The sequence below is a fragment of the Microcaecilia unicolor genome, chromosome 2 (genome assembly GCF_901765095.1).
Source record: "Microcaecilia unicolor chromosome 2, aMicUni1.1, whole genome shotgun sequence".
NCBI classification, from domain to species: Eukaryota; Metazoa; Chordata; class Amphibia; order Gymnophiona; family Siphonopidae; genus Microcaecilia; species Microcaecilia unicolor.
Window position 1 is genome coordinate 170,169,456 of NC_044032.1, and position 26,974 is coordinate 170,196,429.

General features: G+C 42.2%; 1 protein-coding gene across 3 annotated transcripts in view; it reads right to left on the bottom strand.

Annotated features, from left to right (window-relative positions):
• Positions 1-15,263: 15,263 nt before the first annotated feature.
• MCC (MCC regulator of WNT signaling pathway) overlaps positions 15,264-26,974 on the bottom strand; it is a 571,489-nt gene continuing 559,778 nt past the window's right edge. For all 3 annotated transcript variants that reach the window (XM_030193493.1, XM_030193491.1, XM_030193492.1), the window contains 2 exons: positions 18,185-18,307; positions 15,264-17,730 (listed from right to left, as the gene is read on the bottom strand). In XM_030193493.1, the coding sequence (XP_030049353.1) occupies positions 17,550-17,730; positions 18,185-18,307 (304 nt within the window). In that variant the 3' untranslated portion in view covers positions 15,264-17,549. The remainder of the gene's footprint in view (positions 17,731-18,184; positions 18,308-26,974) is intronic.

Here is a 26,974-nt window from a genome sequence, read left to right on the forward strand (position 1 = left end):
AAATCAAACCACCTCGATTTCCACAAAGTATATCTGTCTTTCTTTATGATATTGCTTATGTGGGTTGCTGTCTGTCGTCTTGCAACTTGTTCACATAGATTTTCGCTTCCTCCACGCGGTCAAAAAGGACCACTTTACCTCCATCTTGAATTCTCAGTCTTGCCGGGTAAAGGAGGCTAAAACGACAATTCATCTCAAACAGTTTTGAACAGAGTGGTACAAAAGCCTTTCTCGCGGTCGACACCTTAGCTGAGTAATCCTGAAAGCACAGGATTTTTTGGTTTTGAAATTGCAAATGTTTCCCGCCACGCAGCGCTTGTATTATTTTCATTTTATGGGCATAGTTGAGCGCTTTAAAGATTACTGTTCTGGGTCGATCTCCCCCTGCTTGCCGCTGCCCCAACCGATGCGCTCGCTCCACCTTGAAGTCGCCAGCCAGCTCTGGGAGCGCTGCTGCCTGCGGGATCCAAGTTTCTAGAAAGTTCTGCAGATCTTTGTCAGGCAAGGCCTCTGGGAGACCGACCAGGCGTAAGTTGTTCCGCCTCGATCGGTTCTCCAGATCGTCGATTTTTTCTTCTAAGTCCTGTACCCGTTTGGACAACTTTGGGTGTTCAGTAGTTATGCTCTTTAATTCATCCTCCACCGTCCCAAGCCGTTGCTGTGCCGCTTGTATGTCCGCCATCATGGACACGTGCCTCTCCTCCATGCTATCTAATTTATCAATGATTTTTTGCATTTTAGTGTCCATAGCATGCTCTACCGCCGCTTTTACTTCCGTGATTATTTCCGCGGTCCACAGTGAACTCGGTGTAGGGGACGGCGGCGAAATTTTCTCCGCCATTTTGGTGTCTACAGCCCGCCCTTTTTCGCGGCTTTCTTTTCGCGTCGATTTCGTTGCCATTCACTCTCTTTCCGTCTCCTCACCACCTTCTTCGTATACAGGGACGTTTTATATATATTCTTATACTCTTGGGTTAGGTTTAGATGCTGAATATTATGCCGATTTCTTGGGTGCTCCGGAGCAGCGATATTTCCCCTCTTCACTCCTCCATAGCCCAACCGGAAGTCATCTTGAGCTCATAATTTTTATAAGTGGACTCTATAAAATTATCAACAGTGACCAGATTTAACTTTATGGGCTAGAAACAGGTCATCGCTAAACATTGCCAGCAGCAAATGCATAAAACCTATGAGTGTATACTAGTTTGCCAGTTCTTCATATATAGATTGCCAGCAGGTGTACCACTTTATGCTTTAATCAGGTTTCAGGCTGAATGTGAGATTGGTGTGTTTTTAACAATATCATGGTTGGAGTGACCTGCTATGATGCATGGGAAGGGATGGCGCAGCCATGCATCAAACACTTCAGTAGCCATAGTGAAAAAGTAAACTTGTCTTAGTTTTTTTTTCTTTTGTATATGACTTAATTGGGCAGTGTGCGCTTTATTACTAGTGCAGCATCATAAAAAGAGGGTGTTTATTTTTAAAAGCCCTCAGTGGGGGAGACTATATGTAAGGGAAGACGGGAGGTAGCAGCTGTATAGCTGGTGCTGCATCTCTCTATGTACACAAGCTTTGGGCTTTGCCAGCTTTTGCTATATGACCCTGCATGTCGGCAGGGTCAGCATTTGTTTACACAAAAGCATTTATCTAGATAGTTCTACTAAGAGAAACTTCTGCAATACTTAAAAGCAGCAAATACTAAACTGGATGGATTGGGGGGGGGGGGGGGGGGGGTTATCTGGATCCTGAAAGCTGAAACTACACAGCTCTGTTTTTTTTTTTAATTGCCCATTGAAAAGTGGGGGGGGGAAGAATCTGTGAAAGGTTGGTAAAATGAAAAGCAGGCTGGCTTTGCACACACCTCTGTGAGAGACTGATTGCTAAAGAGAGCTTTTTGTTCCCTTTTGGCCTGGCTACACAACAGGGGGGGGGGGGGGGGGGGTGTGACAGGGAGGGTGGCAGCAGCAGCATGTCAGCCTGTTTGACCTCACACAGAAAAGAACAGACAGCCCCAGTTTAAAACTAGCATGACTAGAGAGGAGGGACAGATGAGATGATCTGCTTGGAGTGTGGAAAGGGGAAATGCTTATAAAACCAGAAGGCTGAAGATCTGTGTTTCGGGGGGGAGGGAGGGAGGTGAGACTACATCCACGAACACTGTTTAGCTCTGAATCGATTCAGCAAAAGGAGTTCTTAGCCTGATGTTCTTAGAAACAGGTGGTGTGAAGGCTAAAAATGCTTCCCCCCCCCACAGGGAAAAAAAAAGTTTAAAAGCTGTGAAAAATAAAAGGAATGCCCAAGCGCATGGTCATTGCCTGTAAGGGGTGTGCAAACTGCACATGTTCCTCCTATGCTGTGATGGTGGGTCAATTGACGTCACATCCTGTCACGTGAGTCATCCAAAATGGTGGCAAGTACTGTTAAACAGGAAGTGGTGTAGGGGTGCCCACTACAAGGAAGTTTAATTGACAGAAGGCATCACATGACCAGGGCCACATCTGGGGCAAGGCTGCCCCAGGGCCCCCCCCCCCCCGAGGTCACCGTAGTCTGCCACCGGGTCGGGCCCCCTGCATTGAAATCACAGTGCTTCTCACCTCCGTGTGAAAGCGCTGCAGGCAGCAGCAGATCACCTCTCTTCAGGCCTCCTTCCCTCCCTGTGTCCCGCCCTCATGGAAGTTACGTCAGACAAGGGCGAGACACAGGGAGGGAAGGAGGCCCGAAGGGAGGCAATCTGCTGCAGCCTGCAGCGCTTTCACAAGGAGGTGAGAAGCGCTGTGATTTCAATGCAGGGGGCCTGGCACGGTGGCAGATGGTCGACAATGGAGGGTGGGTGGGACTGCGGCGCCAGGCCCCCCCCTTGGAGACCCAGGCTTGGGGAATTTTGTCTCCCCTGCCCCCCTCTCTGCAGCCCTGCACATGACAAGGCTGAAGCTGTCTACATCCAAAGTGGTTTCATTGCTTCCCTGCAAAGCAGCTGCCATCTTGATACACTCAAAATACATTACTTTGTGTACTGGCTTCAGGCTAGATAATGGGCCAAGCATGCTTCCACCCAAGGAGGTTTGATAACAGGAGACTGTATGAATCTATCAGCTATAGCAAGTCACAGGGAATGCAGAACTTATCTCAGCGCCTTACTTCACTACTGTGGTTCGTTAATCTGTCCAGTAATGCTCGCCAGCATGGCTGTTCAATATATAGAGTGACCTCGGATGCCACCTTCCTGTCTCAACCAATGAACAGCTTAGAAAAATGTAAAGCACCCTTGTTAGAAAAAGTGACTCCATCCAATTCTAGAGTAGTGAAGTGAGGCACTGAGATAAGTTCTGCATTCACTGTGACTTGCTATAGCTGGTTTTTTTTTTTTTTTTTTTAAATATGTGTTTTCTCATAGACAGTCACACGTACCATGGACCCTGAGGAAAGTGTTAAAATACTCTATGATATTAAACAGACTTTTGGAGGTTTTTGTGCCGATGATGACAGCCAGTGCTCCAGATAGTTGAAGGCCAGTGGGTCAAACAACAAGGAGTCTGTTGAGGCTTTTCCTCCATTATTCCATAAGTGGTTATTTGTAGCAGTGAGATCACACCAAGGAATTCAGAACATCACGAGGATATTGTTGATTGATTTGCTTTAGAAGTTTTCTTATATAGTGCCCATTTAATGTCAAGGCAACTTAATGAAATTAGATGACCTGTATGCCAAAGGTAGTGTTGATTACAAAAATTGCCAATGTTGGTTATTAATGTTCTTTTCTTTAAGCCAGTCATTCATCTTATCAGCATGCATGCTAGTGGTCTGTCTTGAAATGAAATCAGATTGAAACTGGTGAAAAATAGTGTTTGTGAAATTGATAGTGAAGGCCCTTAGAGAAGATTGAATATGAGAATGTAATTATCCACACTGTGGATAACTTTTTTTTTGTAAAGTAGATAAATGACAAGCAGTTGTTAACGAGTATTGGAAAGAGCCATTTTGAGAAAAGTGATTAACAATGGCAGTGTTAAAGCAGCAAATAATAGGAAGAAATTGGCTCCATTCATAATGTTATAAGACTGAATACTCTTTTCACAGAGTTAATGGATTCAGTGAAATAAGGATTAGAAAGGTAGGGCAACATGGATGTACGGTGAACAGATACAATTGCTCCACTTTGTACCCTCATAGCTCTTGTGTGTTGACATGTGTTCTGCTTTGGCAGCTGCAGTTTAGACTTTGTGCATTTTTTTAAAACCAGTTTATAATAAACCAACATACCAGAGGCCTATTTCTTATGGATTTTCCAGTAAATCTACTTTGACTAGGTAGGTTTAAACTTTAGAGCCCCATGCAAAGCATAGACAGGCTATTTCACACTTTTCCAGTCAACAAAGTCCGATATTCAGTTTGACTCCAGGAACCCTCCAGATTAATGGTTGAAATGGAAAAAAGTACAACTACAACACTGCTTGCATGTCATAGATTTCCCTTCTAAAGTAACAGGAGCAAATGCTGTTTTGCATCTGTTTTGTGTACTTGATAATAATCAGGGGCATAGCCAGACTTCGGCCGGAGGGGGGGTCCAGAGCCCGAGGTGAGGGGGCACATTTTAGCCCCCCCTCGCCATAGCTGACCCCCCCCGCCATCAACTTTGACACCTCCCTGAACCTCTCGACCCCCTCACCCGCTGTCGCCTACCTTTGCTGATGGACCCCAACCCCCGCCAGCCGAGGCCCTCTTCTTCCCAATCCCGTGCAAGGCTTCATTCTAGTCTGATGTCCTGCACGTACAACATACAGGACGTCAGACTAGAACGAAGCCTTGCACGGTCGGCTGGCAGGGGTTGGGGTCTCCCACCAGCAAAGGTAGGCAGCGGGGGGGGGGGGGGGGGGGTCGAGAGGGTCATCAGCAGGGGGGTCCAGGGGCAAATCTACGGGGGCCCAGGCCCCCCGTGGCCCCATACTGGCTACGCCACTGCTTGATATGCAGTTGTGTCGTCAGCAAACTTCTTTAAAGATGAGAAAAATATTTTAGTTGTGTTGATTGGGAGATTGACTATTATTTTTGCATTCTCCCTCTATATTTTCAGTGTAGGATAGCTAAACTAAAAACTCGATGCAGTTGACTAAGTGCAGAAGTAGTTAAAGCAGTCTAACTTAAATTTGCCACAGTTTTGAGTTTCAAACAGTTATCCAATACTAATACCAACTACTGCTAGGGTGAATTTCTTGCCGATTCCTTATAATTTTAGTCAGAGCCACTCCTTTGGTTAATTCCTTTTAAGCCATACCTTCATTCTTATCTTAAAGCCTTATCTTGTTTGTCTTTCTTGACTAGACTGTAGGGCCAAGGAACACTGTAAAGTACTGTGTACACCTGGTATCACTACACAAGTAACACAGCCATACCCATATGTATACAAAAAAGACCCAGACTACACACAGTGTATATTTTGGCATTAGAAGTATTTATTCAGAATATAAGAACATTTGTAAAATAAAAGTATTATAAATGTCTCTGTATAAATAAATGCAGGGATTTGTTTTTAAATTCTATATCAAATTAAAATAAAACAGTCATTTTACTGCAGCTAGCAAACTAAGTTGCTAAGATAGCAACTGAAAACATTTAGAATAAATGCATTAGATGAAAAAAAAAAAAAAAAGCCAGAAATTCCAATAACGTATGAGTGCTGAGTGGCAGTTATTAAATGAAAACAAACTTCCATTTAAAAACTGTAAAACAATACTGACATCAATGCAAAAAGATGAGAGCACTCTATCTTAACTTCAACACTAAGCTGCTGTAGACTTTAGAACTTTACATGAATTTGGTAGAAAAGCAGTACAGTTTCAAAAAACATAATATGAAACCTAAAATCCCTGTGCAGTGTAAATAAGATACTAGTAAATGAGGGATTCCATCGAAAAAAAGAGAAAAAGGGATTCTGTTTCATCATCACAGTGTTAAGGTTTGACGTGACAGACAAGCTAAAGAGATTTTGCATTTTCAGTGGCAAATTAGGAGCAGGGACTATATATAGTTCTCCAGGGTCTGAACCTGACCTTCAATTAACTGTTTTGTTCAGACTGAAAACACTTGGTAAGCAGAGGGATTCTAGCTCTATCAGCTAATCTCAACTACCCAGTCAAATGTGTTACAGCACCACAAACATTTTGGCATTTAAGGGGGCCACTTACTAACAGCTAATGCCCTAATTCTATATGGTGCTCAAAACTGTGCATGCAAATATGGGCATGTACCCAATTTACATGCACAGTTTAACTGATTAATAAGCCAATTAGCACCGATAATTGAAATTTGTGCATGCATCTTTAAGCACCGGGATCCATGCGGAAATTTTACATGCAGACCTAAAAAGGGGGAATGGCCATGGATCGATAGGGGGGTATTATTGGAATTTACATGCAATTTTACAGGAGAGAGATCCGTGCGTAATACAGGCATGAGAATTTGCACCAGGTTTTACTTGGTGTACATCCTCGCACTCAAAATTGGGCACGATTCCCGGCATCCAAGTCTGAGTGCTGCTTAACAGTGCTTAGTGCTAATTTTTAATGGCACCCAGATTTGGGTGCCATTTACAGAACTGAATCTTAAATGCTGTTAACGTACATTATCACTAGGCCTGTTGCATAAAAAAGCCTTGTGGTAAATCAAATTGCATTAACAGTGTTAGAGCATGTTAACTGATAGTAAATAACCCCCATAATGTTTTTATAGGATTAATTCAAACTAATATTCTTAACTGCAGAACGAGAGCTTTTGAGAATACTTAAGTGCCTTACTCAGGTGGGAAGAAACCTGTGCTCTCAAAGCCCAAGTTTGGATAATTCTTGTATGGATTCAGTAAAGAGCGTGCAGTTTTTTTTAGGAGGGCCAATTCTGCAACAAGCACCCTGTAGGAGTCAATAATCTGTTTCTTCTTGTGACTTTATGCCTAAGAGCTGTTACTCTGGGCCACAGTTTCATTGAATAAGCTGAAATGTTAGCGACTGCCAATTACAAATGACAAGAAATGACCAATAGTGAAGGGAGTCATAATTGCTAAAGTCTGTGGTGAAGGTATTTATGGATGTGCAGTAAACCTCTTGTTATGTCACCGATGTGTTTAACACACTGCACCACAATAATTGAAACCACACGAGTTCATATGAGCACTGGAAGGTCAGAATGAGCAGGGTATTACAAACTACAATAAAGTTTTCTTTGTTTTCCCTTTGGCAGTTTCTGTCTCTACTCCGTTCCATATAGTGGGAGAAGCAGAAGACCCTCGCCAATTCAAGGGGCTGCATCACCAGCATTACTCACTGATTGGCAGAGACTGCAGACAAGCAGTAGTCACTTGACCACCTCCTTCCCCCATGCCTGAACCCAAAGTCACTTAGTTTCAGCATATGGGAGGAATGCCCTATGCAGCACAATACGGATTTTACAGCCAGCTGAGTTTTTAACAAACTCTATACTCATACATATATTTGTGACCATCTCTGGGAAAGCGTGACTAAAGTAGTGGATCCAAAATATTGAGAATGGCTGATTTTTCACATCATGGGTCCATAAGCAGTTGTTTTTTTTTTTTCACATAAAAGGATAGGGTTTGGACTGTTGTATTACAAATTGTTTGCCCTAACAAAATTAATTAAAACTTCATTTTTTTTTGTTTCTGGCAACTTTAGGTTACATTTATTGTAGATATCCTAAAATCTAAGCTGGCTGTAAACTCCGTAAGGCAGCTTTGGGAAGCTGTGCTCTAAGAAAGAGGAGTTTGGGCAACGTTATAGCAATTTTAATATCGGGCCTATAGAACAGTAGTTTTCAACCACTCTAAGATTATGGCCAACTCAGAAGATCCACTGCGAAACACACAATTCCAAACAACAATATTTCACTTTACATCTGAACTAGTATTATGTTAAAGAATTGCAACGTCTGGTTTTCACATGACAGAATTAAAACTGACAATAAGATTAAACATCAACTGCTATTTTCAGGCCTTGCTATTTTCAATGCCAAAATTTCTTAGCGCTGTTGTGACCCACTTACAAGTCTATTACAGATTTGGATCCATTTCTGGCTCCATTTTTCTCAAGAGCCTTTAATCCAGTTCCGATTTTACAATCATTACATCATCCTGCAGTTCTAATTATTCTAGTACTGCAGGAACTAGTGGACAGATCAGCCTGCTCTGGGTAACTAGACCCTACTTTTTTTTTACCAGCAGACTGGGAATACAGCTGTTACATTATACAAACCATAGTAGACAGTAGACCTAACAGTTAAATGTCATTAATAGCACTGAACAGATACATTATATATTTTTGGTTGAGTTGGTGTTTGGTACTGCTCTGGCTTCCTGCAATGGACCTGAGGACCTGATTAAAATCCTTCCTAACCCACTCTGTACAATTAATTTGGTTCACTATGTTCAAACTTAGGGCTAGAGTTAGTAAAAGGCACTATTATTATTATTTACCACAGGTCCCAGTTTGGGCAATGGGACCTATTTATTAAACACACATTAACAGCACTAGTGCCATGGTAGCAAATCTAGCCTTGAGTTTGTAAGCTGGGAGCAGGGCCACTGGTGGAACTCTACAGCACTCTAAAATCCTGAAGAAGCCTACAGATTGGGAGTACAGTACAGGGAAGTGTTAGATCTGGCTACCTCTGATTACAGGAAAACAGAAGTAAGAGTTAAATGTACCAATATCCACAGCTTTCACAAAAGATTTTTTAAAAATTATCTCTTTTGGTCATTGTATGTTTTACATTTAGAAGCTATAGTGAGCTTAGTATTGCTGGAGGTTCTTTTTATATAGAAATAAAGGACAAAAAAAGTAGGTGAAAGCTTTATACTGGACTTATTTAATATACTTTTGACTAGCTTTTGAGAACTATGTTCCCTTCATTGGATGAGGCTTATTTTCCCTAACCTGATTAGAGAAGCATTTATTTTATTATCATACTTGATACAGACCTAACACAAAAATCTCTACGCAGTTTACAACAGAATATAAAAAGCCAGGTTACTAAAATCATAAAACACAAGCACAACTAACCTTTCATTCTGCAAGATCATAGCAAAGTGGAAGCTTATCCAAGAGTACATAGCTCTGTAAAGCTAGTCAGAAATACCTTTACTGATTTATCACCTACAGTTTTATTTCTGTTCATCTAAGTCAGGGCCAGCTCAACCTAAGGACCAGGTGAGCACTGGCTCAGGTCATCCGGTGATAAAGGGCACCAAAATCCAAGTCCAGCATCTCTACCTGCGATCCAGTTATCTCCTCTTTTCTCTCAAACTCCTCCACCCCTGGTCTACCTTCAAACTCTGAAGGGAGCTGGCAGCAACAGCAATCTAAATACGCTGCCTGCGTCCAGCCAGGAGCCTTCCCCCTGCCCTCTTTGATGCAACTTCCTGTTTCCAGTGGGGCAGGATGTGGCAGAGGGAAGGCTCTGAGCTGGATGCAGGCAGCACGTGTGGACTGCTGAAGCTGGCACCTTAGGAGGGGGATGTATTGAGAGAGAAGAGAAGATACTGGATTGCAAAGTGTTGTTGGGGGGGGGGGGGTAGGGAGAGAGTGGAGAGAGAGATACTAGATTGTGGGCGCCAATGCAAAGCTGGCTGAGGGCACCACAGTCCCTTGAGCCAGCCCTGATCTAAGTGAACATGGCAGCCATACTACATCACGGTAGATAAGTTTTGAATGCAAAAATACAGACCATCAATGGAGACTATGCCTTAGTGCCTGCACATAGAGATCAGGCTGATGAACCATGAGTTATTACAGTCATAGAACCCCAAGAATGGAGCGAGAACAGCTGAAGCTCAGACCCCACTGTGCAGTGGGGTAAAAACATACCAAACCTGAGCCCAAATCAGAAGCAGCAAGGTGGCAGCTTTTGTACTTATTACCTGATGTAATAGTTTTCCAGCACACTTGGATTATTTAGCAACGGTAAGGTTTAGTGGAGGTCATGTTCTTGCATTCCCAGGATTCTCCCCCCTCCCAATACAGTGTGGGGTGTCTACATTAATTTTTTTCCACTCTATAGCGATTTTGTTTATGTGTTGGGGAAGGAAAGGGTAGAGGGGTGGGAAGGAGAACTGATTGGATTCATAGCTCTGCTATAAAAATCCTATTTGGAAGCTTTAAACTGATTTTATTCCAAAAGTGATATAAAACTTTTGAATTAATCACATGGAGCATGTGGCATTCTTGCACGCATGTAAACACACTTGTCACTAGCTGTCTTGTGCAAAGAAGAGTGAATCTATGTGCAGGAGGGCGACGATCTGTGTTCTACAAAGGACAGCATCAGAACAGACCACATGTAGTGGAAAACAGTGATAATGGTACAGGAGTAAAAAATGACAGTCATACCCTCTAAAAACAATGCTGGTGACTAACAGACGTTCTAACATTACTGCTATCCACTTCCCTGTCTTCCAAAAGTAACCACTTTTTGGATTTAAATAGTGGTGTACAGCTAAAGAGGAACTGAAAGCGCTTTACAATTTTATATTTTTGAAATATCCATGCAGTCCACTCTGGGAAAACTGGATGCTTCTGTACAGCCTAATCTCCAGGTCAAGAAGGGAGGGGGAAGATGGAACATGGATATAGTTATTACTCAATTGCTGTTGGCTAAATTGAAGCACAGACAAGCATGGCAATCCTGTCAAATCTTTGACTGTGTGACAAAAGAACTGGAAGGGGGGGGGGGGGGGCATGTGCTGGATGTGGTCTACATAGATTTCGGCAAAGTATTTGATACTGATTCCTCACGGGAAGCCTATTAATAAACTGAACAGCTTGAGGACGGGATCCAAGGTGGTAAACTGGTTCAGAACTTGATAAGTGACAGAGGGTGGTGGTACATGGAAATCATTCAAAAGAAAGAAAGGTAAGCAATGGGGTAATTCAGAGATCTGTCTTGGGGTCAATTCTGGTCAATATATTTGCGAGTGATATTGCTGAAGGGTTAGAAGGAAAAGTATGCCTTTTTGCAGATCATATGAAGATTTGGCAACAGAGTGGACACTCCAGAAGGAATGGAATGCATGAGAAATTATCTACAAAATTTAGAAGCTTGAAGCTTTAACGTGAACATTTGGGGTGAAGAAATCCTAAGGGATATATGCAATAGGAGGTGAAAGGCTCATGTACACAGATTAGGAACGAGACCTTGGTGTGGCAGTGTCTGAGGATCTAAATGTGGTGAAACAATGTGACAAGGTAATGGCCAAGGCCAGAAGGAAGCTTGACTATATTGATAGAGTCATAAGCAGAAAATAAAGGCGGTTTTAATGCTCCTGTACAAGTCAATGTACGGTGTTCAAGTTTCAGAGGCTGTACCCTTGCTAAGGATGTAAAATGACTTGAAGCCATTCAGAGGAAAGCGTCCAAAATGGTATGGGGTTTGCACCAGCAAATGTACAAGAACAGAATTGAAGATTTAAATACATATACCATGGAAGACAGGAGGGACAAGGGAGATATGATGCAGACATTTACATTTTTGAAAGATATTAAGGAACAAAACATTTTCTAAAAATGGAGAAGCTAAACAACTAGAAGACATTAAAAGAAGTTTTAAAAAGGGAAACTTAAAAGCTACATCAGGAGAATGGAGGAGATTATCATTGGATGTTTCTGGTACACATAGCTGAGACAGCAAAAGTAGTACTTAGAGAAGCCATTCATTTTTTTCCCATGAGTGACCAGTGTTTTTTTTTTTTTTTTTTTTACTATTTTCATTAACATTTTTCCAATGATCAACTTGCACCAAATACAACAGGCAAAACTGTAATATCCCCCTCTCCCCACACAACTCAATAGCTTAGTGTTCAAGCCCCCATACTAACAAACAGAAAAGTCTAGCGAGACCCTAGAAATTAGCCATTTAGGTAGGAGAAGCAGATGTTTTCTCATTCCAGTCACTATATAAGTCCCACACTTTGTGAAAGGGTTGAACCTGACCCTGATGGATAGCCGTCAGCTGGTACATCTGTTAAACATAATCCTGTCCCTGTAACACTTGATCTTCCACCGGAAGTGAAGATTTCTTCCAATAAGCAGCCAAAGTGATCCTGCTAACCGTGAACACGGACACTGCCAATTTACGAAGTTCAGTTTTAACTCCTACTGGGTTGAAGTTCAGTAGGCTGCCTTCAAAGGGTATTGAACCTGTGTGATACAACAGGTCCAATATGTTGGTCCAGTAAGTCTCAGCATGAGGGCAAGTCCATCATATGTGAAAGAAGTCACTAGGGGAACCATACCCTCGCCAACACTGTCCTAAGCCAGTCTTATATATTCATATCAACCTCATTGGGGTACAGTACCATCTATAGAGGATTTTATTTTCAACCATAGTTGTTGCTAAGGACACTTTCAGTAATTTCTGAAACTCCTTTTCCCATTGTTGTACAGTGTATGTGTCCCCCAAATCAGTCTCTCACCGAGCAATACATTGCAATAGTGGGGCGGTATACATCAACAATGCCTTATACAAACAGGGAAGCTATTCTTTATTATACCTCACAAAGGCGAAAAGAATTCAATGTGGTGGTGATATTTCTAGAGAGGCAACTTTATAATGCGAGAAGAGCTCATGTGATGTATCCCTCGGGGGATCGGAAGGAGCATTTGCTTCTTCTCCAAGAGCTCAACTTTTTATTGCATGAACGGGCTTAGAGGTCCATAATGCATTATAAAAACAAACTACATTGCTTCAGAAACAAAGCAGGAAAATTGTCATCATCCTTACTACACCACAACACAAATGGTGGGTGGAAGATATATTGAGGCCTTAAAACAGATGGGGTAAAACAGAGAAGTCAAAAACAGATCTGGAATATTGTGAGGGTTTACTTAGGGAGGATGGGGGGTGGGGGGGTGGGGAGGTGGGTATTGCTCAGTACTTGTCTAGTTGACCCCTGTGGAAAGTTATTAACTTGGTTAAATGCACCAATCACAGAGTTGGATGTTTAACAGGCTGTTAAACATGCTGTCTTGTAAAGCACTAGGGCCCGATAGATATGGTGCAGAATTTTATAAAATCTCTGATAAAATTAGTGCCACTATGAATGCATTGTACAACCAACTGAAAGAAGATCGCTTCCATACGATATGAATATTGTGATATCCAAGCCTGGGAAAGACCCACTGCAGCCAGGTTCCTATTGCTCAATTTCCACATTGAATGTCGATCAGAGATTTCTTGCTAAACTTTTGTATGATCGATTAGCAGAGCTACTTCCCAAGTTGGTCTTGGACTTTGTCAAAGAACATTATACAGCAGTGAATGTGTGATGTGTGTTAGCTATTGGAGGAAAAAGATTGAGCCCTTGTTAATAATTTTGATGCACAGAAAGTTATTAGATAGCGTGAATTGGAGGTTTATGTTTCTGACCTTGTGAGAGTTCAGTCTGGATGGGATGTTTGTGAGGGCCATGGGACAACTTCTGACCCTAATGGGAGGCTTTGGTCAATGGTGGTTAGTAAGGAGCAGTTTGCCCTATAGTGGGAACCCGAAAGGGGTATCCATTTTCTCCCATGTTATTCATTCTGACCCTGGATAAGGAGGGTGAAGCTGGTAAGGAAGAATTTAAGGTGCCAGCCTTTATGGCCCACATCACCAGTCCACAATAACCCCCTCTTAGAATTCATATGCAAATTTGAGCAATTTGGGTATTTTTGGGCCTTAAGTTAACGCTAAATAAATTTGTGGCCTTGCCAATGCAGAAAATTATGTGGCAACAGTGGGACGGTACCTTTCCATTCCAGTAGGAGGATGGACATTTTCAATACTTGGGTATAAACCTGTACTTGAATCTATATGCTCTTTATGTTAGGAATATTCAGGGTCTCCCTCAGAGGCGAGATCCTTCTAGACACAGGGATCTCTCTCCTTGAGTAGGAGAGTAGCACTATTCAAAGTTGTCTTCTTTCCTAAATGGTTATGTATCCTGCAGTTGTTGCCTTTTAGAATGGTGGACAACAATTTAAAAAAAAAAAAAAAAAAAGAGATAAATTAGACAATTTTTTATGGAAAGGTAGGAAAGTCAAATTTCCTTTGGCAGGCAAGAAGGAACCATGGAATGGGGGTGGGGGTGGGGGTGGGGGGGCATATGAGACTATGTAAGAGGTCTGGACTTGATGCACCTGACTAGTGATTTTTACTGTCAGCTAAAAGAATTTTTTCAAATGGGACATATGGGATGCATGAGAGTGGCCCAATTGAGGACAGCTCTGTTTGTAATGCTTCTTTGTGGGAAACAATTTCATGTAATGAAGAGAGCTTATATTCACCAGTGAGGGCTTTAAAATTGGAATAACTGCTGACTGGTCTCGGGGGGCTATCAGAGTCAAGGCTCCAGAAGACCATGGCGTAGTGGTAAAGTTCTGATATGTTTGGGTAAGGGGTGAATGGAGGCTTTGCGCTAAGTTCACATACAGTGGAGGTTGGGTTTCAATGTTGGTTTGTATAAGGTTTAATTGGATATGGTGGTAACAGTCACAAAGTTAATTGTGAATATTATAATGGAAGATCATCAATACAATGCACTGTACCAAAATATTACAGGGGAGAGTTGGGTTCTAGGTTTAGGTAGGGGGGGAGGGGGTTATTGTTCCAAACATTTGATGATGTAACCATTACCTTGTCTGCATCCGGAGAACTCTGTCACTAATGTTTTTTTCATATATTGAAGATGGTGATTGTTCATTTTATTGCTTCATCAATAAAAATTGTTGAAACATAAAATTGGAATAACTTGCACACCTCAACACTTGAAGAGTGGAGAAGGCTGGGCGACCCTAGGACATATGCTCTGGGGTTGTCTAAAGGTAAAGGGGTTTTGGAGAGAGGTGCATGCAATTTGGGGCTCAGGTGCTGGGACAGGTTTTTGCTCCGACACCCATGGAGGTTCTTCCTTGTGAAGATCTCATGGAACCCAATGCTCAGTGGGTCAATGTAGTTGGATAAAACATGCATGGCTGATAGGGAAACAAGTTATTCTGAGGGCGTGGATAATATCAGATGCCCCCTTCTTGGCACTAGTATGCAGTGCTGCACAATTGCTTGCTTACTGACAAGATCTGGGTCTTGGGGGAAATCCAACCAAAAGCACATATTCTTGGAGATTTGGGGCTATTACATTCAAACACGTTCCCCTAGAGCTAGAAATGATGCATTAAACTGGTTAAGACCTGGGGTGGGAATCTAAAAGAGCAAGTCTGTGTCTAGAGGGTTTAAGAATCAAAGGCTAAGGCTGAGTTGTTCTGACATTACTGGCAGCTCAGAGAGAATAGGGAGGAGTGTGGTCAGGAAAGAAAGGGGTTAGTGGGGGAGAAAATGAAAAACTAGTCTCCAGAAGCAGTCTACAGGTATATTAAAAAGCAGACTGCATTGCTCTTTAGGTACTGTTGTTAATTCTATTACAGATATTGTCTGTTATTTGTGCAATGCAGAATGTTTCAATTCTGCGTACTCTCTGCTTTTGCAAATACAAATAAACAGACTGAACATAAAAGCAATATCAGGAGATACTTTTTCATGGAGAGGGTGGTGGACAGCTGGAATGTTGAAGTGGTGGAGTTGAAAACAGTGACAGAATTTGAAAAAGCATGGGATAAACACAGAGATTTACTATGTGACATGAAAATGGAATAAAAGTAGAGCATTTTCACTAACAGTAAAACTTAAATAACTTTGATGCACTTTAAAGAAAAAAAAAAAAGATATACGGGTAGACCTGGTGACTGTTACAGCCCTAAAGACAAAAAGGAGGTAACCTGCACAGAGTTGTAGATATAACCCTGTCATATTGGTCTTTATCTGCTGTCTTTTACTATGTTACTATGAAAACTTTCCTAAAACGACGTAGCGTTATTTGATGCTAACCTATAATGTGAACTGACCCCTAGTTTAGTGCACTGGGCACGAGACCATACACCATCCCTAAAAATGGAAAATAAAATTGTACTGGAACTACAGGTACTCAGAAGCTCACAGAAACCAGGGAAAATGAAAAGTAAAGAAGTGTCACCTATTGCTCAATTTCAAAATAATCTTAACATCACTTATAAATCCCTTTTTTTTTTACTTTATTGCTTTTTTTTTTTTTTTTGAAAGGATAGATCCAAAGATTTTTTACATGCCCTTAGCCTTCAGACAGCAGCAACAGCAGAACATAAGACTTAACTTATGCTACAAACTTCAGCAGAATAATAAAAAAAAATCTTTATGAAATATCAAGATCTCTATAACCAGTCTAATCAGCTAATATCAATATTAAATCCTTTCCTACTGTAGCCACCATATGAGTGCCACATCTGGGTAATGAACCGGTCCTTTTAAGGACAGCACCAGGAAGCTGTGTGGAGGTGATGAGCTCTTCCTAAGCCCTAGACAGCACACACTGGCCTTCAGAAGTCACACGCCCTCCAGCACAGCAGACAGGAAGCTTGTAATCCTACTGGACAGTGGATTTTGTACAATATACAAAGCTAGAAGTCAGAGTGCCTGTTCATCTTACAAAAGTAACAAATTAAAAAAATAGGCTATTAATATACTTTTATGACAGCCTCCAGGGACAAAAAAATATTTTCAAGCACATTCTGCACAAAACAAAAACCCCAAAACAATTTCCGAGCGCATTCTGCTCACAGTGTACTAAATACCACATTTGTCCATCAATGTACTGTAGTAAAAAATTATTACTGCAGAGGTATGTTTCCCATAAGTAATAGCCCCATTTGGCCAAAAAAGTACTGAATACTTCTGGGACCAGCAGAACTGCTGTAAAGCACTGTTATGCTGGTATGGTACAGCAGTGTAATACATCACGCAACCAGCGCCTGCAGGTTGACCACAATTAATAAAAACATACAAGTCTTAGGTATTTTACAAAGAAAAGAAAACTCAAGGTGCATCCATGTGCTGACAAGAAACAACACTTTCTTATGTTCTACCAAATCTTGGCACAGACCATCATGCTGTTCATACAGTTTGTCACAACATGTAGTCTTAAAATCTCAGAGACGAGCAGGCAGTAGTGTCTACTTCTTGGGATATGAAACACCGTTCCAGTACAAGTAATGCGGCTCACAAGAGGTGTTCAACATTGATTTGTTGTACAACTACTACCCAGACCAAACCAGAATGTGCACGTTCATACATAGACACTCTATTTGTACTATGTATGTATGTGCAAAATATATATATATATATATATATATATATATATATATATATATATTACACAAACATAGATGCAGAAAGATGTTGCTTTCAAGCAGTACGGAAACAGTGCAATACCTGCTGGCAGTTACCATATGATCACTTTCTGAAGATCTCTGCTGACCTCCAGATGTGACTTGATCCTCAGAAGAAGATAAAATAAAGAGAAATTTTTTACATATTGTCCAACCCTCTAAGATGTCAATGTATTCTTCCTGCGGAAGGATTCAGATGTGTTCAAGGAATCAGTCCACCGTGATCTGGGACTGTCTTGCTTTGTTTTCGGTAGTTTAAAGTGATGTTTCATTGGTGTGAGGTCTGGAATTCTCTTCTTCTAGCAAGGCTATCCTTTGCTTTAGCATTCTCACTTGGGTCTCATGCCTCTCCACCATGGCCATCATTTGCGACTCCAGCTTCTTCAGCTTGTTCTGATGTTTCTTCTTTGCTTTTTCATATGCTGCCACCAGATTACTGTTGGATAACAAAGCAACAAGGCCATCAAAAACGTCAATCTAAAACAGGCTTGTCCAAGTTCAATCCTTGAGAGCAGCATACAGGCCAGGTTTTCAGGATAACCCTAATGAACATACATGAGAAAGATCTGACTACCCACTATATCCATTGTATACAAATCTCTCTCATGCACATTTATCATGTTAATTATCGATAAATTAAAAAAAATGTTATCAATGAATTTCAAGAAAATATTATAATTCATGTATTAAATATGTGAAGTGTGCTTAGAACCAAGTTGACGTCATTCCTTCCAATAATTTAATGAATGTCCAAGCATACCATGCAAATGTTCTAAATGCTGATCAATTATCTTAAAACAGTGATGTATACATTAACAAGCGAGGTCTAAGAATCCATGCTGAAAAAGCTGCTGCAGGTGAATGAGGATTTGGAAGACAGAATATTTTACCTGTTTGCCCTCTTTAAGTCATTGACAAACTCTGCTGACTGCTGGTGCCTGATTTCACTGCTCTTTGTGAGCCTTTCCAGGGCACTCACTAACTCCTGTGCTCTGGCTTTCAGTTTCTTCTCCCTGTAAATAAATGAAGGCCAGAGAAGCTTTTAGACGGACAAGAACATTCTTTTTTTTTTTTTTTTTTTTAAATCATTCAGGTTTTTATGGAAACACATAGAAGAAATCCACTGCCAAAGCATCCCTCTTCTTCCTAATGCTGCTTCACGAGCAAGGAAGTCAGTGGGGTGCCTCCAGCTGCCAATGCCAGCACTCCCCGAGCATGCTCGGTTCATATGCCCCCTGTGACTTCATCCATTCTCTCATGTACCCTCTGTGTCTTCACCCACTCTTTCTCTCTCTCATATACCCCCCTGAGCCTTCACCCATTCTCTCTCTCATGTGCCCCCCTGTGACTTCACCCATTCTATTATTAGCAAAATATTGAAGTCAACTTTCAAAGGGAAACCAGCCATGTTATTCCTGTCTGAAGATTAACAAGCATAATTATACATTTAGCTCCAACTGCCCCGCTTCCTATGCACCTTTTTGTGGAGGTGGCCAAATGGCATATGTAATTCTGAAAATTTTATAAAAGCATGACATTATTCTGCTAATGTAATACCTCTCAAAATGTGTGGCAGAGTCACAAAATTTCAGCCAAGCCGCTTTACCTGGATGAATGGCTTTGAAATTATTCTCTTATATGTAGCATAGTTCTTGAAGGTGGGTAAGTGATATTCTTGTGATAAAATTTTAGACAGTGCTGGGGAGGAGCCTGCTGTCTTGGTACATGTGGGTACCAATGACATAGGGAAATGTGGAAGGGAGGTTCTGGATGTCAAATTTAGACTCTTAGGTAGAAAACTCAAATCCAGAACCTCTAGGTTAGCATTTTCAGAAGTGTTCCAAGCATAGGACCCAAGAGACAGGCAGAGCTCCAGAGTCTCAATACGTGGAAGAGACGATGATGCAGGGAGAAGGGCTTTAGATTTGTTAGGAACTGGCAACAACCTAGGGAACGGGGAGCCTATTCTGGAAAGATGTACTCCATCTTAACCAGTGTGGAAATAGGCTGCTGGCATCAACATTTAAAAAGGAGATAGAACAGCTTTTAAACCAGAATCTGGGAGAAGGGTGACAGTTGCTCAAAAGGGCATAGTTTGGAAAAAGGTATCTTTAATAGATATCAGCAAAACAGAGAAGACAGGGCATCCCGATAGCGAGTTTGAAATAGAGGCCATAGTAAACCAGGTGTCTTTAAATAAAGAGCAGATAGATTTTAAAGACTGCAAATTATCACTGTCAACTGCTGAGCAAGTTGTAAATAGGAACAACAAACATTATATGCAAATGCCAGAAGCTTAAGAAATAAGATGTGAGAGTTAAAATATATTGCACTAAATGAAAAGAGAGATATAATAAGCATCTCTGATACCTGTTGAAAGGAAGATAACCTATTGGACACTGCCATACCAGGGTAGAAATTATATCACAGTGACAGGCTGGTTCAAATTGGTGGAGGGGGTAGCATTATATGTTAAAGGAGTGCATTGAATCGAATAGACTAAACATTCTGCAGGACACAAAGTACATATTGGAATTCCTATGGATAGAAATTCCATGTGTAAAGGGGAAAAGTATAGTGATAAGAGTGTACTACTCTCCACCTGGTCAGGATGAACAGACAGATGTAGAAATGTTATTAGAAAATAGGGAGGCTAACAAACTGGGTAATGCAATGATAATGGGTGACTTCAATTACTCCAGTATTGACTGAATAAATGTAACATCAGGGTGGTAAAATTCCTTGATGAAATCAAGGTCTGCTTTATGGAGCAGCTGGTTCAGGAACCAACAAGACAGGGAACAATTCCGGACCTAGTTCTTGATGGAGATGGCGCTGCTTGATAACAGTGATCATAACATGATCAGATTTAATATAATCTCTGGAGTAAGTACACACAGGAAATCCAATCCATTTACCTTTCAAAAAAGAAGTCTATGATAAAATTAGGAGAATGGTATAAAAAAAACAAACACAAAAAAGAGGTGCAGTTGCAAGGTCAAAAATGTACATCAGGCGTGGACTATTCCAAAATGCCATCCTGGAAGCTCAGACCAGATATATTCCATGTATTAAAATGTGAAAGAACTTATTACAGCTAAAAGAAAATCCTTCAGATAATGGAAGAAGGTTCCAACTGAAAATAATAGGAAACAGCATCAGGAATGGCAAGTCAAATGCAAAGTGATGAAGGAAGGCAAAGAGAGAGAGACTTTGAAAAGAAGACTGCATTGGAGGCAAAAACATATAGTAAAAACATTATAGGTATATTAGAAGTAAGCAGCCAGTAAAAAAATCAGTTAACCTCTAGAAGACCAATGGGTAAAGGGGGCACTCAGGGAAGACAAGGCCATAATAGACAGATTAAATGAATTCTTTGCTTCAGTCTTCACCGAGGAAAATGCGGAAGAGATACCAGTGCCAGAAATGGTATTCAATGCCGATGAGTCAGAAACAAACAACTCTCTGTAAACCTGGAAGATATAATGGGGCAATTTGACAAACTGAAGACTAGCAAATCACCTAGACTGGATGGTATACATCCCAGAGTACTGACAGAACTGAAAAATGAACTTGCAGAACTATTGTTAGTAATATGTAATTTACCTTTAAAATCAAGCATGGTACTGGAAGATTGGAGGGTGGCCAATGTAATGCCAATTTTTTAAAAAGGGTTCCAGAGTTGATCCAAAAAATTTTAGACCAGTAAGCCTGACATCGGTGCTAGGTAAAATGGTAGAGACTATGACAAAGAACAAAATTAGAGAGCATACACATAAGCATGGATTAATGAGATCAAGCCAACATGGATTTAGTCAAGGGAAATCTTGTCTCACCAATCTACTACTTTTCTTTGAAAGGGTGAATAAACATGTGGATAAAGGTGAGCCAGTCAATGTTGTGTATCTGGATTTTCAAAAGGCATTTGACAAAGTACCTCATGAAAGACTCCTGAGGAAACGAGATAGACATGGGATAGGAGGTAATGTCCTGTTGTGGATTAAAAACTGGTTGAAAGATAGAAAACAGAGAGTAGAGTTAAATGGTCAGTATTCTCAATGGAGAAGGGCAGATAGCAGGGGCGTATCTGTGCCCTGGACCCCCCTACTGCCGTCAACCCTCCTCCGCCGAGGTTCGCTTCCTCCTGCCGATACCTTTAAAAATATTACTTCAGCTGGCGGGGGACCCCAACCCCCGCCAGCCCAGCCGAGGTCTTGTTTTAAGTTCTTCTTCCTCGTGCTGTTGAAAGCTGCAGCCTGCATCCCTTCCAGTTTCGGACGGAGTCTGATGTCGCAGCACGTTGTACGTGCAGGACGTCAACGTGCTGCAATGTCAGACTCCGTCCGAAACTGGAAGGGATGAAGCTGCAGCTTTCAACAGCACGAGGAAGAAGAACTTAAAACAAGACCTCGGCTGGGCTGGCGGGGGTTGGGGTCCCCCGCCAGCTGAAGTAATATTTTTAAAGGCACCGGCAGGAGGAAGCGGACCTCGGTGGGGGTAGGTGACGGCACCGGCGGTAGGCGGGGGAGGGTTGACGGCGGTGGGGGGGGGGGCTATTATGTGCCCCCTCACTCAGCCCTTGCCCCCCCTACTGCCGAACCTCAGATATGCCCCTGGTAGATAGTGGGGTTCTCCAAGGGGTCTGTGCTGGGACTGGTGCATTTTAACATATTTACTATAAATGATCTAGGGACTGAAATAATTAGTGAAGTAATTAAATCTGCTGTGCAACTTAGCCTAGATTTAGAAAGGATGAATAAATTACTTCTATTACTTTAAAAAGTCATTTGGAACTCAAATTTTGGTTATGACTTGTAAGGTGGGGAAGGCAGTGTCCAGGCCTGGATGAGATCTAAGACACATTATTTTTCTAGTAATCTAATCTACATTTTCTCTTGTTTCATACTTTTCTGTTTCTATATTATCACTGTAAACTGCTCAGATGGTAATATTGATGGCGGTATATCAAGAACTAATGAAAATTTAAAAATTAAGTACCAAATTGATGAAAATGCAGCATTTCTAAACAGTTTTTTCCCCATTACCCCACATTCAAACAAAGCAAAAATTATTTCTTATGCTGAACTTATTAGATGCTATTCAAAAATGCTCTGGGTGATGTACAATAAGCTAATATGAAAAGCGATTTACTCAGTCAAGAAAAGAGGTTCTCTAAATAGAAAGGAAAAGCTTGAGTTGTAATAGTTTTAAAGCTAGTTTTTTTTCTTTATTGAATATGTTGTAGATGGGCAAGGGTGGGGTTTTAACAACTCATAATACGACTATTGTAAGATATGGGACACAAGCAAGGCCAGTGACAGGTGGACGTCTGTGTCCCAAAAATGTTAAACTACAGATCAGGATTAAATATGAATAGTTTACACCATATTTCATATCATATGATATGTCTGCAGGTGCTGTGCAACTCAGTGGGGGAAGATAGAACAAAGTTGAATGAGTTAAACATTATTGGTTTAATCATGAATTCATAGAGAATGTGACTGTTGAGCAGACTGGATAGTCTATGCAGTTCTTTAATTGCCATTTTAGTGAAGAGAAATAAGGGATTCTGACCAGCAGAGGGAGGCCAAGCACACAGTAGGAGTATCATGGTCTACCATAACATGTCAAAGAGAGGAAATGAGGCTTGGAAAGAAAGGATTGCATACAGTGATTCCCTGCCCACAGGACAACCAGCTAAGCAGATCCAGATGTTGGGGAAACAGTACTAAACAGACTAGTGGGGCATTACCCTCGGTAATGCAACTTCTTGGGATGTTTGGATGACTCTACTGATTCTTCAAGATAGCACATGTTTCACTCAGTGGCGTAGGAAGGGGGGGCGGTGGGGCGGTCCGCCCCGGGTGCACGCCGCTGGGGGGTGTCGGCGCCTCGCTGGTTCCTTGCTCTCTCTGCCCCGGAACAGGTTACTTCCTGTTCCGGGGCAGAGAGAGCAAGGAACCAGCGAGGCGCCGACACCCCCCCAGCGGCGTGCACTCGGCGGATTGGCCCTCCCACCCGCCCCTCACCGCCTTCCAGGTATGTTCTCGCAGGCGGGGGGGGGGGGGGGGTGTTGCGCTACGGAGGGGGGAGGGTGCGTCGCGCTGCACCCGGGGGGGGGGGGGTGCGCAGCGGCGACCCGCCCCGGGTGTCAGCTGCCTTCGTGATGCCACTGGTTTCACTCAGTTATTTAGCAGAGAATTGTGACTGCTTGTTAGTCCATTTGGTATGTGGAAATAAGGGTCAACAACTAGACTATAGGTGATGCCTTTCTGCAACAATCTGTCTTTGACAAGCTTTCTAGAATTATCCTTTCCATCAGGTCTGTGGAGAAACATGCAGTTATGCTGGTTTTAAGGTCTTAGGTTGTCTGCATATGGGAGATGGACAGAGATGATAAGGGCAGTAACCATCGCTTGACCCTAACTGCCCCTCCAACTACCGCCCCATCTCTCTCCTACCCTTCCTCTCCAAAATACTTGAGCGCGCCGTTCACAGTCGCTGCCTCGGTTTTCTCTCCTCTCATGCCATCCTCGATCCACTTCAATCCGGTTTTCGCCCTCTACACTCGACAGAAACAGCACTCTCTAAAGTCTGCAATGACCTGCTCCTCACCAAATCCAGAGGCCACTATTCCATACTCATCCTCCTCGATCTATCCGCTGCGTTTGACACTGTCAATCATGATCTACTTCTTGCAACACTGTCCTCTTTTGGGTTCCAAGGCTCTGTCCTCTCCTGGTTCTCCTCTTATCTCTCCCACTGCACCTTCAGGGTACAATCTCATGGATCTTCCTCCACTCCCATCCCACTATCTGTTGGAGTTCCCCAGGGATCTGTCCTTGGACCCCTTCTCTTCTCAATCTACACCTCTTCCCTAGGCTCACTGATCTCAACTCATGATTTTCAGTATCATCTTTATGCTGACGACACCCAGCTATATCTCTCCACTCCAGACATCACCGCGGAGACCCAGGCCAAGGTATCAGCCTGATTATCCGACATCGCTACCTGGATGTCCAACCACCACCTGAAGCTGAACATGTCCAAAACCGAGCTCCTCGTCTTTCCACCTAAACCCACTTCTCCTCTTCCTCCACTCTCTATCTCAGTTGATAACATCCTCATCCTCCCCGTCCCATCTGCCCACAACCTCGGAGTCATCTTCGACTCCTCCCTCTCCTTCTCTGCGCATATCCAACAGACTGCCAAGACCTGTCGCTTCTTCCTCTTCAACATCAGCAAAATTCGCCCTTTCCTATCTGAGCACACCACATGAACTCTCGTCCACGCTCTCATTACCTCTCGCCTTGACTACTGCAACTTACTCCTCACCGGCCTCCCACCGGCTATCCCCCCTTCAATCCATTCAGAACGCTGCCGCACGTCTTATATTCCGCCAGAACCTATTTACTCATATCACCCCTCTCCTCAAGTCACTTCACTGGCTTCCGATCAGATACCGCATACAATTCAAGCTTCTCCTCCTTACCTACAAATGCACCTGGTGTGCAGCTCCTCACTACCTCTCTACCCTCATCTCCCCCTATGTTCCCGCCCGTAACCTCCGCTCAGAGGACAAATTCCTCCTTTCAGTTCCCTTCTCCACCACTGCCAACTCCAGGCTCCGCTCATTCTGCCTTGCCTCACCCTATGCCTGGAACAATCTCCCTCAACCCCTACGCCAAGACCCCTCCCTACCCATCTTCAAATCTCTGCTTAAAACTCACCTCTTCAATGCTGCTTTTGGCACCTAACCTTTCGTGAAATATAGTATGCCCTATCAGACTGACTCTACACTTGTCTTTTGACTGTATACTTGTCTTTAGATTATACACCTGTCTTTTAGATTGTAAGCTCCATGAGCAGGGACTGTCCTTCCATGTTAAATTGTACAGCGCTGCGTAACCCTAGTAGCGCTTTAGAAATGTTAAGTAGTAGTAGTAGTAATTTGACATGATAATTTTCATATACTGGTTCAGCCAGGTATTTTGAGCAGTGAAAAATATTTATGGCCCCCTTTGTGTGATGACACTTAAAATTTAAAAGGTCCTACCTACAGCCTGAACCTGAGGACCGCGGGAATCCCTTCCCTCATGGGGACCTCAAATCCTTCTTGGTCTAGTAGACCTGATGTGACCTCCCAAACCCAGATGCGGGGCTAAAATGTAAGCTCCATTCCATATCAAATAGTGGTTCTATGCCCCCCCCCCCAAAAAAAAAAAAAAAAATCCATCCTGACATCCCCCTGGAATTCCAACTCACTCCAAGGATCCCAGTGTAAAAGGGCCAGAGTGATCTCCACTTACTCCTGCCTTAAATGGTGCCCCAATTCCTACCATTAGTCTCATGGTAGTACTGCTGGGGGTGGTGGTGGTGGGGTGTTTCAAGTTGCCATATAAGTGAAATTATTTTGAAGGCAGCAGCCATGGGGCAGAAGCAAGTGGGTATAACTTCTGCCCCTGCCCGTTGTTGCCCCTAGGGTGACTCAGGGTTCTGGGGAGCGTCTTAAGCTAGCCTTGTGAAGCTCTCTCTTTTTTTTTTCCATATTTTTGGACTCATGGCTAGCACATTTTTCTCTGTCCATGCTATCTGAATGTATGACCGAAAACAGTGCTTTCTGTTGCTTTGCTTCCTTTTCTAGATAGCTGTTATTGAGAGCATCAGCCATGGGATTTGGAGGAAAGCTGGCAGGTATAGATTTGGCAACATGTCAAAAAAAGTTTCAACATGATTGGCGAAGTCACTGTGCTTTCTTTTCTCCATGACCCAAAGTGGCTCTGGTTTGTCGTCCATCTCCATTCCCCTTGGGTGTGGCTTTCTGCCAAAAATGAATTGCAAGAATGAAGGTTCAGCTCAATCCGAGGCCTCAGCTATCCAATTTGTTTACATGTACACCAACTGAAAATGCCCTCATTTGTCATTTTTAAAAAATATGCCTCATTGATTGTACTTATGCTTCTATTTGGTCATTTTAATACAGTTATGCCGTTAAGAAAATTAACCTTGGGTGAATCTTTTTATAAAGGCGTTTAATAAATCACAATAAATGCATATCCCTACCAAATACTGTATGCTGCATCTGATAATTACCATAAATTAGATATTTTCTTAACTACTGCCTTTATCAATGGTCATTGGAGAGACCAAGATAGTTATACAAATCCCTATATGGATTAATGACTGGACAAATATCACTCAGGTCATAGAAATTCTGAAGCCCTTCAATGACATCATGGAAAAATTGAGTTCAAGAAAAGGCCATCCTGAGACCTGTCATCCAGTAGTGAATATCCTGGAAGTGAGGTTAGAGGACTTCCAGCAGCAGGAGAGATTGACAGCAAAGGTGTTGGTGATGATAGATTCCTTGTATGTGCAAGTGGAAAATAGGTTGAAATCCTTTTCCAATGAGTATGTTCACATGCTGGCTACCCTGTGTGGCCCGCAGGTGAAAGTGTTTCATGTTAACTTTAAAACTGCAATGTTTTTGTTTTGCCATGTCGTCTTTAATTTCTAATATTTCATAGTTTTGCATTGGCAAGGAAATAAATCTTAAGAAAAAGACTGAGACAAACCAAAACACACACACTCACATATATATATACACATATATATAAATATAGATATATAAAATATTAGAAGAAGTGTATACCATATAGCGAATGCTACATACCTGTAGA